At 38.1% G+C, this 18,969-nt stretch overlaps 1 protein-coding gene across 1 annotated transcript in view; it reads left to right on the forward strand.

Moving 5' to 3' along the window:
• Nucleotides 1-119: 119 nt before the first annotated feature.
• fhdc1 (FH2 domain containing 1) overlaps nt 120-18,969 on the forward strand; it is a 32,116-nt gene continuing 13,266 nt past the window's right edge. Inside the window, exons 1-2 of the mRNA XM_041983817.1 lie at nt 120-274; nt 15,863-16,713. Coding sequence (XP_041839751.1) covers nt 16,207-16,713 — 507 coding nt within the window. The 5' untranslated portion in view covers nt 120-274; nt 15,863-16,206. The remainder of the gene's footprint in view (nt 275-15,862; nt 16,714-18,969) is intronic.

Here is an 18,969-nt window from a genome sequence, read left to right on the forward strand (position 1 = left end):
GCCACTGGTACGCGCATGGAGTGGGGCACGTGAACGCGCCTAATCCACCTGGTCCAATCACGTACGAGGCAGCTGACAACACCGCCACCGTCTCCCGCTGCTGGTGTGTCGGTCGGCACTGTTTGTGCTGCGGCTCGGCCAGGACGCCAGCAGCTCACCTGAGTGACTCATAACCCAGAAACCGGACACATTTCTCCTGAGAAAAGTATCTCCTACTAACTCCAAACGGTGTCGGAGCGGAATACGTGTCCCGACAAGCCCTCTCATCCATCCGGTAAGTGAGATGAGGCAGGACGGTACCACCGCATCATGCTGCGCGTGGACGGGCTATATGTAACTCTCCTTTGGTTAAGTCTCCAGTGACAACACAATTGAGAGCAGGAGAGTGAGTATTTAATCTCTATGCCGTTGTTTATTTTTCTGCTTGAACCGCCTCGGTGACAACATAAGGTGTCCTGCAATGCAGTCCGGGTCCTAAATGACATCACTATGGAGACTTGTTGTAGTTTTATCCCAGAATCTGTTGCTTTACTCTACGTTGGGAACGGATGGGTGAAACATGGCAGTATTTTAATGGCAGAACGAGACTATCAAACACAGAGCTTGGCATGTAAATTAAGACAGCAATAAAGGCTTTATAATAGGTACAAGAACATAGGTACATGTACCACATTCAGTCAAATTTAATGTGGTTTTGTCTAAGTTATAATAGGAAAAGGCTCTTTAATGCAATTTACATGATACTATTTTTTTAAGTACTCGTACTAGATTAAGTTTTAAAGAACTAATAATCATTGTCAAATGGAACAACTCTATCATTATCTAAAGCCTCTATATCCACCTGTTTAAATACAGCTTTAAATGTTTCTGTGTAAAGGGTGATAAATGCCTAATTCTAACATTTCTCTAAACAGCTTAAATTTTGGTCCATATTAGGAATTTTCTGCTGTTGAGTGTTCAGCCCAGCTATTGTATTTTACTTTTTATTTCTTTCTTTCGTTTTAACTCAGTGCATACCTGTGTTACAGTAGTGTTGTGGTTTCCCTAACTAAGCGTAAGAATCTTTCAGCTCAACATGTGTGGCTTTTATGACTGCCCCTGCTGGTTTTGTCTTGCACCTCAGACAACATCTTCCTTGGCTTTTGTACACTTTTATCCACGCCAAGATGATTTAGGGAGCAATCCATTCAAGTGCTGAGAACAATCACTTGAATGCCACATGTTAAAAGAGTCTCTTCCTGGGTCAAGTCATGAGAGGGCGGTGTCATCCCCCACCCGGTTGCTGTGGAGGCCGAGAGTAACACGGAAAACTCAGTTCTCTGACGTCATCATGAGGAGGAAGATATTAGGGAGCTTGATTTATTTATGTGGGGGGCCTGGGAGGGTCTGAATAGATGCTGGCAACCAAGTTGGATGCTCTTTTTTGACTGAAAAGGTTTCCTTTTGTTTGGAGTTCAGTTTTAGCCTGCAGTGAAAAATGACGAAAAGTAAGAGAAGTGACACAAGAACCAGAGTAGGGTGAAAACTAAAGGGCTTTTGGTTGTGTTTTAATGTACCGCCTCAAACTCCACCAGATGTTATCACCCACTTTTCCTAGTGGTTTAAGAATGAAAACAAAGAATAAAATAAAAAGCTTTAGAAAACACGAGGGAAAGAAATGAAAGAAACTCAAAACTGACACACCTTGTTCACAGTTCGGTTCACAAACAAGGTCTAGATAGATACGGCTCTGGGGATTTCTGTGTGTTGCTGACAAATCCGAGGCTGTAATGTTATCGGTGTGCCTTTACGTAGAGTTTTGGAGGTATTAAAGGGTGTTTTAATGAATCAAACACTGTCTCTGTGCCGTTAGGCGAACACTTTTCTCCAGTGCTGTGTAAACATGTTTACTTTCCCTCCACGTTACCCTGCAGTTGTCTCTATGGTGACCTGAACAGCTGCTTTATTTGTCATCTTTGTATATCTCAACCTGCATCTCATTCAGGATGTATCGGTTTCAGCTAGTTGTTAAAGCAGGTTTTCGCTCATGTTGCTGTGTTCAAAGTTCTGTGATAAATCTGTAAGTGTCTGCATCGGACTCAGCTTTAAAGCTGCACAAAGCTGTGAAGCCAAGAGGTGGATTTGCCCTAAAGCAGATCTTGGCACCAGGCTCAGATTGCTGAAGCAACAATTGGAGGCCTGAACCAGAGGTGATACAGACGCAGTGGTCTGCTGCAGGCCAGACACCGATCACCTGTTAACAAAAGAACAAGCAGCAAAGCTCTGGTTTTTGATCTGTAGCCTTACAGATGATGTATTCGTCTTGTCATTACCTCGCCTGTGTGGATTTTGTTTCACCTGGTTTACTTTTTCTTCCTTTGTATATTTCATCAGGAGATTCACGGCTTGTTTTGTGAGATATTGTGTGCTGTGCTTTTGTAAAATGCCTGCTTAACTATTATTGACACTACTGTGTCATAAATCATTTGACAACCCTCACTGAAAGGATGGAGAAGAGAGTAGAAATAAAAAGTGGCCACTGCATTCATACTATAATTATAGCTAAATATTTCTTATGTGTCTTATCACTGTTCTAATGCTTCAACACATTAGTCAGTTTTACAATTAATTATACTTAAGATACCTCAGAATCACAGTATGAATGACAATCTCATTTCAGCATTATCCGCCTCACCTGGCACATGCTGGGATAATTTTCAGCAGTTTTACAACCCTGAATTTTATATCCTGGGTTTAGAGAGTTGGTGGAAAAGGAGAAGATGTCCACTCCAAGACATTTGGTAAAATGAATAGAAAGGATATCTTTTCCTTGTTTGAATGAACAAATTCTACTATGATCCAAAAATGCCTTCCTGCCTTAGTGAAAAATCATGTATGGGCTACTATACATGATGAGGTGGATCGGCAGAAAATGTGCTAAACTTTGGTGCAGATCTGAACCACTTACTTTAAAAATGCAACACTAGCACATTAGCATTGGCAGAGAGTTGTGCTCACCGAGTAGCTTTCCAGTTTACATATAGAATATAGCACTAAATTATCCGCTGCTAACTTGCAACATTTTAAGGAGTGAGCTGCTCAACACATTTTTCTGCTGGGTCAGTTATTAAGATTAGCACAGATTGTTGTTTGCTTAAGATTTACACTGGTTTTACAGTTGGTTATATGATGAAGCAAATCTAATGTTGAGCTGCAGGTCAGCTGACAGGCTCCAGGTGTGGTGGTCATTCATATAAGTCTTAGCTGAATCTGTCTGAAGCCTGCTTAAACAGTAATTGACAGAGCTGGCCCGCGTGCTTTGCAAACTGACAGCTTTAATCTTCAAAATCTGAAAACCTTGTTTCAGATGCAGGCTGTTATTAGAAGATTTGGGCTAAGCTTGAGGGGATATGTTATGTTGGGGGCTACTCTACTGTATCTGCATGTCCTCCTTATAACATCCATCATTCTTGTACTGTGCAGGTGTTTGGGCTATACTGTATAGTGAAGAGAGCTCAGTTGCAAGTTTGAGGGTCTGGCCTTAGATGTATGTGCAGATGCATCTTCACTAGACTATTTTCTGGCCTTTTTTTCTGCTTGGAACAATACCCCATCTGTGTAATTTAGAGCTGACTTGTACAATAACACAATATTTCTCACTTTGTCCGTCACCATCTTTTAATTGCAGTAGTTTAGTTTAATGCATCTGAATTGGTTTTCTTTGATAAAAAATGTGAAAAAGCCTCTTTAGGCACAGTTTTTGCCTCAGCAGTCTACAGAATTCCATTGTTTCCTCTGTTCAACAGAGACAATAAAATGTGCTTTAATTTTCAGGGTCTTACTTATGTTGATTTCTGTGGTAGAATTTTTTGAGAAGCATATATTAAGAAATTCATGGAAGGTACTTTTTATTAACTGTGGTTGTTGATAAAGTAAATAAAACCAAACTTAAGGTTGTGGAAGTTGTGAACAAACTGAATCAGTCAACAATCATTCTCCTCCAGCTGCCTTGCTTACATTCATGTTTAGTTATTTAGCACACACTTTTATCCAAGACAACCTACAAATAAGGAGCATGCAGCTCTCTTTTAACAGGACTCTGGAGCAGCTGAACACAATACCATAATTCTTAGACATGGTCATTAATCAGAACTATAATCGCCTCAAACAGCCTCTAAGTGTTACGTCCTTCTCTGACTGCACTACATAACCCAGAAACCCACATTTCTGTCATCACGAGTTCAGTCCCTCTCATTGTGAAAGCCAGTCATTGATAATTCTATTGGTTAGGTCCTTTATGAGAAATAGAAGTGATTTCCAGTAGGATGGCATCAATTAACACTGAAAAAAAACAGAGTGGGGTGTTGTTGTGACTAAATTCTCCAGTATTTTCTAACACTTTAAGGGGGGTTAATCTGGGATAACTGGAGTTATTAGGCTGTTTGTCGATATGACTATAATGGGTTTGCGAGGTAAAAAAATACACAATTTTCTCTTTCAGTTTGCAACCTTTTTCTGAATTTGATGCTCCAGATGGTTTGTTTAATAGACCCATATAGGAAGACCTTATAAAATATTTAAAATGTAAGAAAGTAAATTTATTAAATGATTGACACAGTAGATGCTTAAAAAATTGCACAAAATTAGCAGGTGATGGGGAATATTCGTCAAACAGAACAAGCCGAAAGATGTACCTGCATCATACTTGTAGTTAATAAATACAGACTTCTGCATATTCTCAGTCAACAGACTTCTAACCAACTTCCTCCTGTTATGTGATGAGTGAAATAATCATTTATTTACTGCTCCTGTTTGGGGCACATGAGATGCTGCCTGTTGGTTATCTGTGATGAAATGCATTATAATAATGACAAATGATTTTGTGGAAATGTGGCAAAATGGTAAGCTGTTTACTATTCAATGACTTTGGTTTTTGTCTTGTTTCTGAGTGTGGTTGTCCCTGTATCAATATAAAATCTTCAAGATGAGGTGTTATATTTCAGTTCCAAAGTGCACAGAGCAAAAATTCTAAGACTGAATACAACCATGAATTTCTGGCTGTATAGGTTGCAGTAGAGTTTGTGATTTTCTTAGTTGGGATGAAGCTTTGACATTGATTGCTTCATGGTCATCTGATCAGCAGCAGCTACGGCTGGATGTTTTTCACCCTTCCCCTGCAGGAAATATGTAAAATGATTTCTCATGTTTGTCATGTTTCCAAAATATTTTAGTCAATAGATGCCAAAGTGCTTCCATTTGCTAGCTTTTAATAACGAGGGTGCTGGTTGGATTTTTAACTCAATTTATCTTGTGACTGTCCAGAGGTTTCTATAGCAGACTATATAGGACCAGCCAGTGAATATAAATTGATTGTGTAACCTTTTAAAACATTCAAAAGTAAAGTTAGGATGATGATTTCCTCAGATTTTTCTGTTTCTGCCACAAGATAATATATTGGAGCTTGAAAAGATGGATTCTTTTATGACTTATTTCTCATAAAAATCTTTATTTTAACCCATTAAGGCCCGACCCATGAAAAAAATCGTAAGAAAAGTGAAATTTTTTTAATATGAGGTCTTTAACAAAATTTAACAAAAAAATTAACATTTTTTTGGGAGACATTTATTACTATGTCATACATTAAAAATATTATAATGTGGTTTTTTGCTTCTGGGTATCTTTTAGGGGACAGAAGACAAGTATCAGATTGTGTTCCGCAGGATTTTGAGCAAAGTTTATACCATAAATTGAAGCAAAATGTCTCAGAAACTGTGTGTAACACATATGTGATGTAGGGCTCTTATGGGTTAAATGAAAATTTTGTTGTCTCTTAATATGAATTTGATGCAGAAAGACTGCAGTCTGTTGATACTATTATTTGTGAAGTGGTGCAGTTTTGATTCATAGGTAAATGCACAGTTAGGAGAGTTTCCAGGTAGATTAGAAAGAGCAGACTTGACTTATTTTTCAGTCACTAAGCAGACTTTAAAAAGATGCCATCAGCAGTAGCAGTGACCTCTTACTCTTTGTGGACCATTCTTCATATTTTATGCTCTAAGCATAAATTGAATAACAGAACTAGTTTTCCAGCATGTGAAATATGAGTATAAACCATTTGGTGTCCAGCAGGACAGAGAGCATCCTTCTGGTGATGTTTGGCCAAGGTCACAATATTAATTTCAGAAGTTTAAAAAAAATAAAAATAAGGTAATTCTTATCTTGTTTTTGTACTCAATGTACTGAGCTGAAATCAGCAAACTTACCACAATGTCAGTGTTTGTATTTATGGAAAAACAAACTAACAAAAAATTTCCTTTAAGGATAACTTGACATGTGACGCTTGCAGAATGTAGGAATGGGGTTTGACAGTACCACAGATAAAGCTTCACATGGCATGAGGTGCCACGCTGTACCTTGACCTTATTAACAATTTGTTCCTTGCTCACAAGACAAATAGCACCTTGTATTAATCCCCTTAGAAGCGATTTTGCAGATTTGAGAGTGGGCAAAATGTTGAGTTCTGTTTGAGCCGTGTTAATCCTCTGTGCACAACTTGCTTTAGCTCACATGGCCGTGTTTTGTTATTTTATTCTGTGAGTTTGACAACCTACTTTCCATATGTTGCCTAACATGTTCGGCGATGTTAGAAGTTCTGTAACATCTCTTTTACTGTATATTGATTGGATTTAAATCTTGTCCATTTACAACAGATTGAATAGACAGGCTCAGAAATCTCTTCTTTTTTAACAAAAAATAAATAAAATAGCAGAGAGATGGCATTGTCTAATATTAGAGTTTATGTGGTTGCTCAACCAAAGCATCTGTCAGAAAATTAGTTTTTCAAGCTTTTGAAAGAATCATCTTTCATCCTTGGTTTTGTTTTTTTTTTATTTATTTTTTCCCCAGAACCCGATCTGAACATTTAAATTAGGTATAGCTGACAAATGTGGGTCCTCTTGGTGGATGAGAGACAGCTCAGGGCAGCAGATGGGATGGAAGTGAGGTTATTCATGCTTATATGAATAATTCACCTTGTCCAGATCTGCTAGGGTTTACTCAGAAAACACAGACATAAAGGTGCAAGTGCTCAGTCTTTAAAAATATTTGATAAATCCAGGATTTCCGGAATAATAGGACCCTTGTCTACAGTGTTTGCTACTGCGACAGCTTTTTATGAAGGTGGGGGGTGATTGTTTGGGCTTTCTGTGGATAATTTGTGTTATACAACCTGCGAAATGAGGTGGCTGTTAAGCAAATATTTAATATTTTGTTCCATTTTGTCCATCTAACAAAAACAAATAGAAAAGCAGGTTGATGTTAAAGAGGTGGGTCAAACTTAAGAATGAGACAGCTGTTTTTTTGTGATTGATATTACGGAGCAGGTTATTTGGCTTGATTACACCAGTGATCCTGCTGCAGTCTGTCAGTCTCCAGCATGTTGAGCTGCTATCCCTACACACACCTGCAAAGTGTTACATATTTTCTGTTTTGTGACATTCTGTTGTATTTGATGCCAAGACAATGGTAACCTGGATAGTGTGTGTTTACAATAAGCCCTATTCTGTGCCCTCTTTTATGTAATCAACAACTGGAAATCAGAAGATGAGTCAGTGCTGTGAGTTCCCAAATGGGCTCAAAGTCCTCCTTAACTTGTCCAAGCAAACACAATAAACAGCTACAGAACACAGGGTACACAACATATGTTGTGAGCTACAGTGTGTGTATATTTGTTCATAGAGACAGCAGTCTATTTATATATGTCATACATTTATAAGCCCCTTTAAATGGTTGTCAGCCAGAAATCCCTCGTGGAAGCCATAAAGAGAGCCTTAATGTTGGGTATGGAGGGCTGGATCAGTGCAGACAGGATGGAGACAAAACATTAGTCACCTCTCATTATCACTGGTTTGCAGGAAGACCCACAAAACAAACGGCAAGAGGTGAAGGCCTAATGTGAAGACATAATTAGAATGATTCTGGCTTGAATATGCATTAAACACTTAGTTAATGTGTCCTTTAATAGAAAATACGATAACATTAACCTACAGCATCTTTGGAAAGCTTCCAAGCTTAACACAGTACAGCCATGAATAAAAGACACGTAGAATTGGCTGTTACTGATTTTTGCTGCAACAAAACACGTTACTTTCACATTAATAAGTCTTAGAAAAGCCGTTTAACAGCAGTATTATATATATTTCTTTTAACTTTAATTCACAGTTTGATTAAGTGGAACAAAAATGTCAGTAAAATGGGGTTGCTTTGCTTTTTTACATCATTATGGATGATTTTCTTAGAGTGATCAGATGAAAAGTCAAAGATGTCAAATTTGGCCAAACTTTAAATTTGTGGACCAAGTAATTAATCACAAAAACATCTAAATTTGCAGCACATTGTCACATTTGTGTTACAGACGTGAAAAAAAATCTCAACTAATAACTAAAATCCCATCACTGGCTTCCCCGTCACCGCTGTTATTTGGAGTAGCTAGGATCAAGGTGGTTGGAAGCAAACAGGCTCGACAGTGACATCCCACTGAGCTTTACGCAATCTGCTCTCTGCTAACAAGTGTTCCCATGGCAATGATGATAGAGCAGGAATGGCTAAATCCCCTGTGAATGCACCTCTTTGCCCCTACGGTGTGAGTGAAAGACTATTGCTCTGCAGGGACCTGCTGACCCTCAGGAAATTGAACTGGAAGCTGGCAGCAGGGGATTATTATAGCAGGCGGTGTCGCCTTGACCTTCAGCATTACACATCTGAAAGTTAAATGTAGTTTGAGTAAATTTTGTTTGTCTCCCTGAAAATTTGTTGACAGTTAACTTTTTAGTTAAAGTAGATTTTTCTTATTTTTTATTTTTTTTTATTTTTTTATTAATACAATAGAAGAACACCGTGGGGGGTTGCAAGATCATTTCTGGAGGTTGTCAGATGGCTGTGGCAAGAAAAAAAAAAAAAAATAATACCTTCGATTGGGGAATATTTTTTCAATGACATAATTTGTGTCAGAAATATATTATTGAGCTTTTTTTTAGCTTTAAAGTTTGTCTCAGATGCAACTGTTGTCTCCTGGTTCTCTAGAAGAGACAACAAAAATAACTTTTCATTAGTGTTGTTTTTTGCTCCATAGTCACTCATAGGTCTTGCATTAATTGGGCCTGTGCATCTTCTCTGGTCTCACAATTCAGTTCAGTTTTAATTCCATGATTCATCACGATGCATCACTATGTGTTGCATCCTCAGTTTTCTTTATTACAGCACATTGTTGCTTTTTTCATCAATGAATACAAACAATCAGACAATTATGAACTTCCAGTTTATTTATAATTATTTCAGAAATAAATCTAAATGTTCTGATATTGACAAACATTATAAACATGTCAACAATGTTTTTGTAATGTTACATGTTTTAACTGGGACAATTAATGTATTTCCAGTGAGATACTGATGTATTTTTTGTATGTTTGCTTAGTTTTACAGCTTTCCTAAGTAAAGGTTTCAAAACGGATTCATCCCCGGATCTGCTGAGCTGCTGCGGCAGGCTAGATCACACCACACATGCAAGCAGCGGCAGAATGTAGAAATTATAATTGAATATGTTTTGTTGCTGCATCGATGCAGAATCGTCCTCATCCGCATTGCGATGCTTTGTAGAGACGGTTAAATTCAACACCCCTAATGTATAATTTGTATACAGAAGAACTGTGTGCAGTTCTGGCCCTGAAAGCATCAAAGGTAGACTGGAGTTAGGTCCACTAACTCTGATGTATTAATGGACTTTCCCAGTCTCCTGCCCTCCTCATCTTGGTCTTGTAAGTATTTGACCTCAGATTGTTGCTGGTTGTAGCCTTTTTGCCTTGTTCATCCTTGCGTTGTTTATGTGTGGACTTTTTGACACTGTTTTCATCTTGGATTTTTTTTTTTGGCCAAGCCATTATTTGTGAAATTTTGCCTCTTAGACTGATTACTTGGTTTTATAAACTGTTACTTAAACTTATTTGTTGGACTTAACTTCAAGCCTTTTCCGGTGCATGCATTTCAGTATCTGTCTGATTCAGCCATCACAGTAATTTCCAGGGACAACCTGTAAGCTACAACAGAATGGGATGGTAGTACATTGTGTCTTACAGTCCAGTTAATCCAAATTTTCTGGCCTGATCATTGTTAAAGCTGAAAAGCAGCCGTTTCTCACCACCAGTAGAGCCGTTGGTACATGCCTGGTCATAGCACTCACCATCACTCAATGTGGCCATGCCTCATTTGACTTGTGTGTAGCCAGTCTCAAATGCCCAATCAAGGAAAAGCAGTTTTAGAAACCTCCGGACTGGCTTCATTTTTCAGCCCTAGAGGTTGCTGTTTGAGAGCTATAACAATGGAGAAGGACCCAACCAGTTCAGATTAGACTGATTGTAATTTTGACCTTGTTAAAACCTCAGTCTCAGATGTTCTAGTACTAATTGAGCAGAGACAGACTTATATCCCAAGTGTTGTGTCAGCCATAGAGAATGATTTGATGTCCACAGTAACGTTCACGTTTATAAAAGCAACTCTCTAAAATGTTAGTATTTCTTTTAAGCAGTCAAGCTTTTTTTTTTTTTTTTTTTGGAGGTAAACTTGTTTTTGTGGAGATGGTGGGAAAACATACATACAAGAACATCCCTGTATATGTTGAATAACATTTGAAAGCAGGTCCTTGCAGAGAATGGGTGCAAAACAAGCAATATTTTCCAGTCTTCCACATCCAATAACATTATGGTAGATACAAACTATTATAACATCATAAATTTGGCATTTTGTTTAGCAATTTTATTGAAATCTGTTGGTCCCAATCTCAAAATTAGCATCAAAAGATTAAAATGTATTATATCATAAGTACTTCGATCATAAACAACCCACTCTTGCCTTATTATTGTTGTCCCTTCACAAAGTTCTAATAAAAAAACAAATGAAAAAGAATGACCAAAGGCATGGAGCTCATCATATGAACTGCAGGCCGATAGATTAATAAACAATATGTGTAATATTTGTGTAGACCTTTAATAATGTTTTAAAGACATGTGAGTGTAAAACATCTTAATAGTGGAACACTTTGTGCTAATTTGACCAGTTTAAGGTGTTTGCTCCTTTTGCTCCTACCTATAAACATGATTCGTGGTATTTCTATTATGCAAATGTTAGGAAACCTGTTTTTACACTCTGCAAATAAGCTGAATAAGTTTTACCTATGCTTACATAACTAGCTGCAAGCTTCAGTATGAGGGTGGGTATTAACTTCCAATAAGAATAAGACATGTGGGGTGTTGTGTAGTTCAACTCAACCCCTGTATGGACGCTAAGGTCTTTGTTGCCGTGGTCCACGTCTCAACATTTGGTCCTTTGCTGCATGTCAGTACTTTCACTCCGCCCACCTTCCTGTCACATTGCTTTTAGCCTACATGTGCTATGAAAAAAACATTATAAAATAAAGAAAAAGAAAATGTTTAGGATGTTTTGTTGTTTTAGGAGGGGTTCAAACCCCTCTGTAGTGGAAACTCAATACCTCTTAATAAGACTGGTGGCCTGTGATTTTGGCTGTGCTACCTGTCAGACTAAATGATAAAGGGTGTGGTTTTCCTTGTTTATAATGAAGATTGATAGGATCAGGATGCCTTGGGGTCAACAGCAGGTGCACCTTTACATGAAACACTGTGTTCATTCATGGCAGATGGTTGATGTGTGGGTCCACTCTCTCTCTGTTTTCTTTGCCTGGGGGCTTCTCTGTGTTGTCTTACTGACAGATGGGTTTTCTTTTCTGTAAATCATGTTAGGCTAATGATCTCGGTTTGCGTCTTGTTGTCTTTTCACTCAGAATGACATGTAATGAAGTGACTGATACACCACAGATCAATCACTGACACTCAGCTTAATTCTTCAGTGGAAGTGAGTCTGAGCACATTAAGACAAAGTATACAGGAAAGTCTTCCAGCCCATTAAACTGGAGTTTCATATTTAATAGACACAAGAGCTGTTAAATAATCTCATATAACTCTGCAAAAAAGCAAAGACAGCCTCCTTCAAACCAGCCCAGATAATAAAGAACATTAGAAAGAAATTTCAACGAAAGATGTCAGGCATTGTTGTCGTGTTTCCTTTATTACAGCTGCTTCACAGCAGAGTCTGCACGTTGGTGCAGAGATGACTCTGTGTGAGGTCAGATGTTCTAACAGTCTCATGAATGAAGCATGAGTGACGGTGTGGTCCAGCTCTGAGGACATGGCCGCTGAGTGTGCAGGTTGGAGCTGGGAACATGAGGCGATTAGTGACGTCTGCTTTATTAATTAGTAACAAACTCAGAGTATCGGGTTGAACAGGCTGTGAAGCAGCCTGAGATATCAGTGAGATTTTGAAGGCAGAGAATTCCCCAGAAAATGGTCACTTTGAAGCTGTTACCAAATATTTGTCAATACTGCTATTATTCAGAAGATCTGATCCCAAATTAGATTTTTTTTTCTCTCCCTTAAACCTATTATATTTCTTTAAGTTGCATCAAGACACTCAAGACTTGAGACACTCCCTCACCACTATGCCTCTGATTGATCTCCTGTTTTCTGCCAGACTTTCTATTCATCTCTTTGTTTGTACACAGGAGTATCAGATCACTGTAGCCATGTCAACTCTTGTGTCTGTGACTGTGATGGAGCCCCGGAAACAAATGTTTCCCTCCAACTGAGCTAACAGCCAAAGCTGATTTAATAAAGACGAGAAAGGCTGGCTTTCATTATCCACTGACTATGAGGTTTACTGAACTTTTAATTAAATGACACATCTAATGACATTCTTTTGTATTCATAATATTTTAGTTAATTTTGTGAATATGATCAATTTAGATTAAATTTTTTTATTTTTCAGTTGTTATTCTAATCAACTGCCACTTTTGAAGTTATAATAGTGAAAGAGTTCAAATTCAGCGGTTTTATTTGCTGTTCATGTCACACCTGGACTTCAGTTACTGATTACCACACCTGCTCCTCATTTGTAATCAGCTACTCCTGTATGAGTACGTTTCTTTTGTTCATGTCAGATCCGGGTCTTTTCTGTCAAGTAGTCTTGTTCTTTTGTTTTGGCGGTCTCTTGTCATTGGAGCTTTTTTGGGGGAGGCAGGATTTAATGACTGATATTGCCACATCAGCCTGACTCTTGCCCTTGAGCCTGCATTAAAGTCCCAATCACCATGCATTATGACAGATAGCTCTTTATGTTGGTGCATGATGCAATCACGCAGGCAGGTCCACTGTAATTGTACACAGGTACTGGTAAATAGGTTCGAAGTGATGGGTTTCTAGAACCTACATAGTGGTCCTTCCATGGTCTTGTTAAGACTCAGGAATTGTTAACAGTAATCTAAACTTTTTTTTTTCTTATGGAAATAATGAATGAAATGAAAAATACTTTATTCATCCCAGAGAGAAATGTTGTTGTAGTTTTTTTTTGTTTGTTTTAAAATATGTTAATTATATTAATAATTCATTTAAAGATTAATCCTTGTTCTGGAGGGTGATGGCTGCTGGTTTGGAAGGATCTCTGGTATCTCTCTGTCTTGAGATGAACTTGATCAAGTCCACCACTGAACACGTGCTGTTCTTCACTGTGTTGTGTAAATGGTGTAAGACTTGTCCATTATGTTCAGCACCTTGTGCAGCATTCTTCTCAGGGCTATCAACTCCAGCGGCTCCAGTTATCACCAGCACTAAAGATTATAACTACAACCAGTAATTTCCTTTAATAAATCTTAGTTGACAATGAGTTTTGATACCCAACCCCAGTTCAAATATACTGTTAATGCAATCTCAGCATTAAAAGAAACATCAGCCAGGTCTTTATTTCAAATTCTGAGACACTGAACACAGTTTACAACATTTACACAACATTTAAAGAGGCCATTGTGTATGATTTACTTTCCTGTAGTGATGCCAGTAACAGCCAATGAGCATGTGCAAGTTTAAATCTAAGTTCATATATTTTGTGTTATGCTGCAAACATATCGGCCATCAGTGTATGTGGTTATGAGTCCCTGCTGCGTAGAACAGGTTGAGCAAACTTCCAGATTCTACCACAAGGAGAAGGATAAGAATCCTCATTGCTCTGGATTTCTTTAAGCAGAGAGATCATCATGTGGTTCAAAGTAGTGTTATTTAAATGTGGATATAAAGGCCTACCTGATGCAAAGTTACTGGATCACAGTAAAGCAGTAAAAGCAAATTAGCAATTCAGCTATGAATCAAGCTTAAAAGGGCAAAAACAAAATCATTTCACCCCAAGTTTTGCTGTTGTGCTCTGCCTGTAGACCACAACAAAGTGTCATGAGCCACACCTCCCTCTGTCTCTTCCCCCACCCCCAACTCACCTCGTCTGCGAATAAATGTGCAAACACACTGAGCAAAATAATATCCCCATTTTGTGGAACAGGTCAAAGTAACTTTTAACGTTATGCTGTTATTTACTGTCCAGGAGAAGAGCTAGCTTTGAGTCAAATTGTAGCCTCTTTAGATCTCGCAGTGCTCTCCACTATGGAAACAACCTTACTCTGCGTTTTGTCCCTTTCTTTATGCGATAACTTCTTCGCCAACCACCCTAGTTTTTTGTTTTTGTTTTTTTTTAGAGGTAATGTCAGATCAGTAATAATGTTGGTGTTTGTTGTGTGCCTGGTTTGCACGTGATATTTTTGATTCAGAAAGGAGAAAGAGATTTCCTTTTCAAGATTTGCAGTGTTTGGCAAACAATGCTGTGGTTAAATTTCCATCATCATTTCAACATGATCTTCTTAATAGAGTCTTTGAGTCACTGGTACAAAGGTTCATGAGAGTGTTAAAGTAAGATTTTAAAGTCACTTGTAAAATGAACTGGGCCAATTCAAAGATGCCTGTCAGAAGTTGAGCTGCAGCAATTTGGACATGTTGCAGATGAGAAAACAGGGACTGGTTGATACCAAAAAAGTACCACTTCCATCTTTTGCTTCTTCAAGTTGAAAAGAACTCTCATCCAAACAGTTGTTACTACTTTTATAAGAGGCAAATCAATCAGTGAATTGTCTGCATAGCAATGAAATGAAATCCCACATTATCTGACAATAGAGCCTAACAAAAGCATATAAAGGAAAATTATCTGGACTGAGAAGCTGATATTGTTGAAAGACTATCTAGTCTGACAGAAAAGCTTATGTCTACTCAATAAGATTTAAACAATCAAGAGTAAAACCTTTACCACCCACACAATGCTCCAGCTGAGAGACAAATATACCAAGATCAGGTTTTAAGCAGAATAACCTGAGTTAAAGGTTCCTAAAAGAGCAAAACTTTAAACAGCTATTTTCTAGTACAGGTTCCTCTGATTCAAAGCAAGAAGTCTTATTGGAATTTAGTAGAATTTAGTCTTAAAATGTCACATTTGACTGCTACAAATTTTTGTTTTTTGACATATACAGGCTATCCCTATAAGGTCTATTAAGCAACTTCTTGACAAAACTAACAAAACAACTGCACTATATACAAAACAATACATTCTTTAATGAAACTGACATTTTTGTTACATAATTTGTCATTACATAAGTTATCTTTCTTAGTGGCTTGCTACATGAGAACAGTTTAAGAGTGATACCACATTATGTAACAGAAGGTAAGCTGTGTGTAATGTCTCAGACCATTATACACACCAGCGCTTGACTTCAAAGGCCTTCAACACATTAAAAAAAAGGATTTACTATTTCCCCCATTTTGAGCCCCTTTGTCTGGGTACCCCTGCTCTTTTGATTTGCAGCACCTCTTAATTTTCCCTAATTCCAGATTGCCCATGTTGACATGCTTGACTACCTCAGTGTAATCCTGTCTTGTTTTTGTTCCTCTTGTAGATCCATGGCCATCGTCACCCCCTGTCCCCTTCCTCTGGAAGATAACCTTCAAAGGATTTGCTCAGCATGATGGATGACCAGTTGAGTGAAGGAGATGGACAACATCAAATGACATGTTCCCTTTAGTGTGACTAGATGAAAGGACATCTACGTTTTTGCAGCAGTAAGAGGACACGCTGCATAATTTTCATCTTCCTCAGATTTAACTGATGGACGTAAAGGAAAACAGAGTAGTTGTCCTGAAATAAATTCTGATGATTGGGAAAAATCGATCAAAAATTTATTTTTAGTTTCTCTAACACACTCCCTCAGCATAGTTTATATGCTGAGTGTTAACCTGAGTGATGCTTGTTATGAGTTGTTCATCCACAACCAATGAGCCAGAGAGCAGCAGCAGTGAGGGGAGCAGCTGCACCACTTCCTCCATCACTACCTCTGACCCGTCCTCTATGTCTGCTCAGACCAACTCCACCTTGCCTTCCCTCAGTGATGCCCCAGACATCCTTCAGCACGAAGCTCTGCCACCACCGCCCCTCCCTCCTCCACCTCCAGGCGTACCCCCACCTCCCCCACCTCCGGCAACCATGTCCACCAACCACAACGTGAGGAAGAAGCGCCGTGTGAGAAGTTTCTTCTGGAAGCCCATCCCAGAGGAAAAGGTGCGGGGAAAACCAAACATCTGGACGCTGGCAGTGCGGCAGCAGCAGTACCAGATTGACGTTCGCTCTGTAGAGGAGCTTTTTGGGCAACAGGAGGAGGCGGGAACAGGGATACGTGGGGTGATTTCAACAACTGGAGCCACAGCTCATGTGTCAAGATGCCGCTCTTTTAAGGAGAGCAGCAAAGATGAGGTGAGTGTCTGCTTTTAAGCCTTAAGAATGGCATCTGATCATTTTGAAAATGGCCTGTCATGATTTTAGTGGCTGAAACATCCCAGCTAAATATAGTGAAAGTCATTCTACTGATTATATAAAAATCTAAATGGGAAAAAGAAGGAGAACTGAAAATGGCAAAAGAAGAATGGCATAACTACTGTGAACTACAGTGGAAGTGCACCAATTCACCTATATAAAGGAATTTGCATGGAAATGCTTAATAAGATTTTTCATTACACCAAAGATGAAAACTCATTTCACAGGGGAATAACCCATTTGCTGGAGAAAATGCAGAAGCCGCGATGCAACCCATTGGCATATATTCTGGGACTGCCCAAGGCTGCGCCTCTTCTGGTTGGAAATACATAAAACAATGAAAGATATATTCCATATTTAAATTCCCAATAATTTTAAAACATTCATCTTAGATAAATTTTGATTTTATGACTGGAAACATCTACAAACACTTATATGTAATCATGGTAACAGCAGCTAAGAAAAATATCACTAGACATTGGCTACACCACGAAACCCCCACATTGAGAGAATGGATGGATACCATAGAGGATATTCCTAATGGAAAGAATAACACTCACTAAACCTGCGAATGGAACAATTTAATAAAATATGGTTATAGTGGATCTCCTTTACAGGGGGAATAATGACAGAGGAAAGGGAAACAGAATGAAAATACAACTAGACTAATAGTGCAAAATTGAAGATAGAAGCCATATCCACCAACTAGTAAAATCTGGTATGATTGCTAGTATAAGCTCCCACTAAAATACGGTCCTGTTCTCTTCCTTTGCGTCCCTCTCCCTCCCTTCTTATTTAATTTTTTTTACAATTCACATGTACCTTCATATTGTACATCCCAGTTCTTTTGTTCACTGACAGTTAAAAAAAATAGAAAGAAAGAAGGTCAAGGTTACAATTGTTTGAAAAGTTATTAATACTGCCAAGAATGTACTGTTGTATTTTTTTGTATTGTTCGTAAACATTGGCAATGTTCTGATTGTCCTGATCCCTCCGAAAAAAAAAGAAAAGAAAAGAAAATGGCCTGTCATGATTTTACTGGCAGCTAAATATAGTAAAAGCCAGCAAATGTTACTTAGGATTTTTTTTTTTTTTTTTTTTTTTTTTTTGCTTTTTGTCTTTTATTTCAGATTGTGAAGTTAAATTCAGTGTTTCCGTTCAATGAGTTGTTTATTACTTGAACTGATGTCAGGACTCTTACAACTTTGTTTGTGAGAGTATTTTTGTATTTTCCAACATGTGCAAAATATTATGATTACCACAGGTGTTAGAAACGTCATGGATGGGGTAAGAAAATCCCAAAGTCATAAATAAAAAGCTACAGCATACACCTTTCCTAACTGCTACATTATCAAGACATCCCTGCAGGGAGTAGTTGAATAACAGTATTTGGTTACAGTCCTTCTTTGTTTATGAAAAAGACATTTGTGTTCATGGACAGAATGAAGACATGCTTGCTGTATTATGTGCTCCTGGAAAGTAGCATGTAAGCTGTAAGGCAATATCTGCATGAGGAGTAATGGCTGTGAATTAATCAGTAATGAACTGATTGCCATTGGTCAAAATTTAAAACCTGAGTACTTTCCAGGGAAGAATGTTGACGTTAAGACCTAATGACTGCACACAAAAGAAGGTTTTCTGTTTCATGTGCTTTTTAAAGTTGAACTCGCTGCACAATTCAGCTGATTCATACAGCAAAAATACAAAGTATTTTTTTAATTTAGTCCAGAAGCAATTCAAAACCCAGATAGAGTAGTCATTTTTCATATGATAAATGAGTGAAATTAGTAGTCACCATAAAGTAAACTGATATTACAAATTGATTCATATGGTAATATTTTCCTTTTCTCTTCATTTCTTTGTGTAATACAATTTGTGTGTGTAAATGGTTTCTGTGACACAAAGTTCAAACACCAAAAGAATTATTCTCTCCAAAGGACAAAACTCAGTCCATCCTTTTTCTCCATTACTTGTTTTATCTCATGATGTAACATATTCACTGCACATACCTGTCCCAGGCCTGCATTTGCACGCTGTCCAACAAATCATAACCAGCCACTTCACTTAGTCTCATTTCTATTTATTCACTAGAGCTGGTCTAACTCTGAAATGTGTCATCTGTTGGACTGAACAACAAAACTCTTCTAAGATAGCAAAATCTTAGAGTTCACATTTTGCTATTAAAACCTAAACTTG

Source organism: Melanotaenia boesemani, chromosome 4, assembly GCF_017639745.1.
Source record: "Melanotaenia boesemani isolate fMelBoe1 chromosome 4, fMelBoe1.pri, whole genome shotgun sequence".
In the NCBI taxonomy this organism is placed as follows: domain Eukaryota; kingdom Metazoa; phylum Chordata; class Actinopteri; order Atheriniformes; family Melanotaeniidae; genus Melanotaenia; species Melanotaenia boesemani.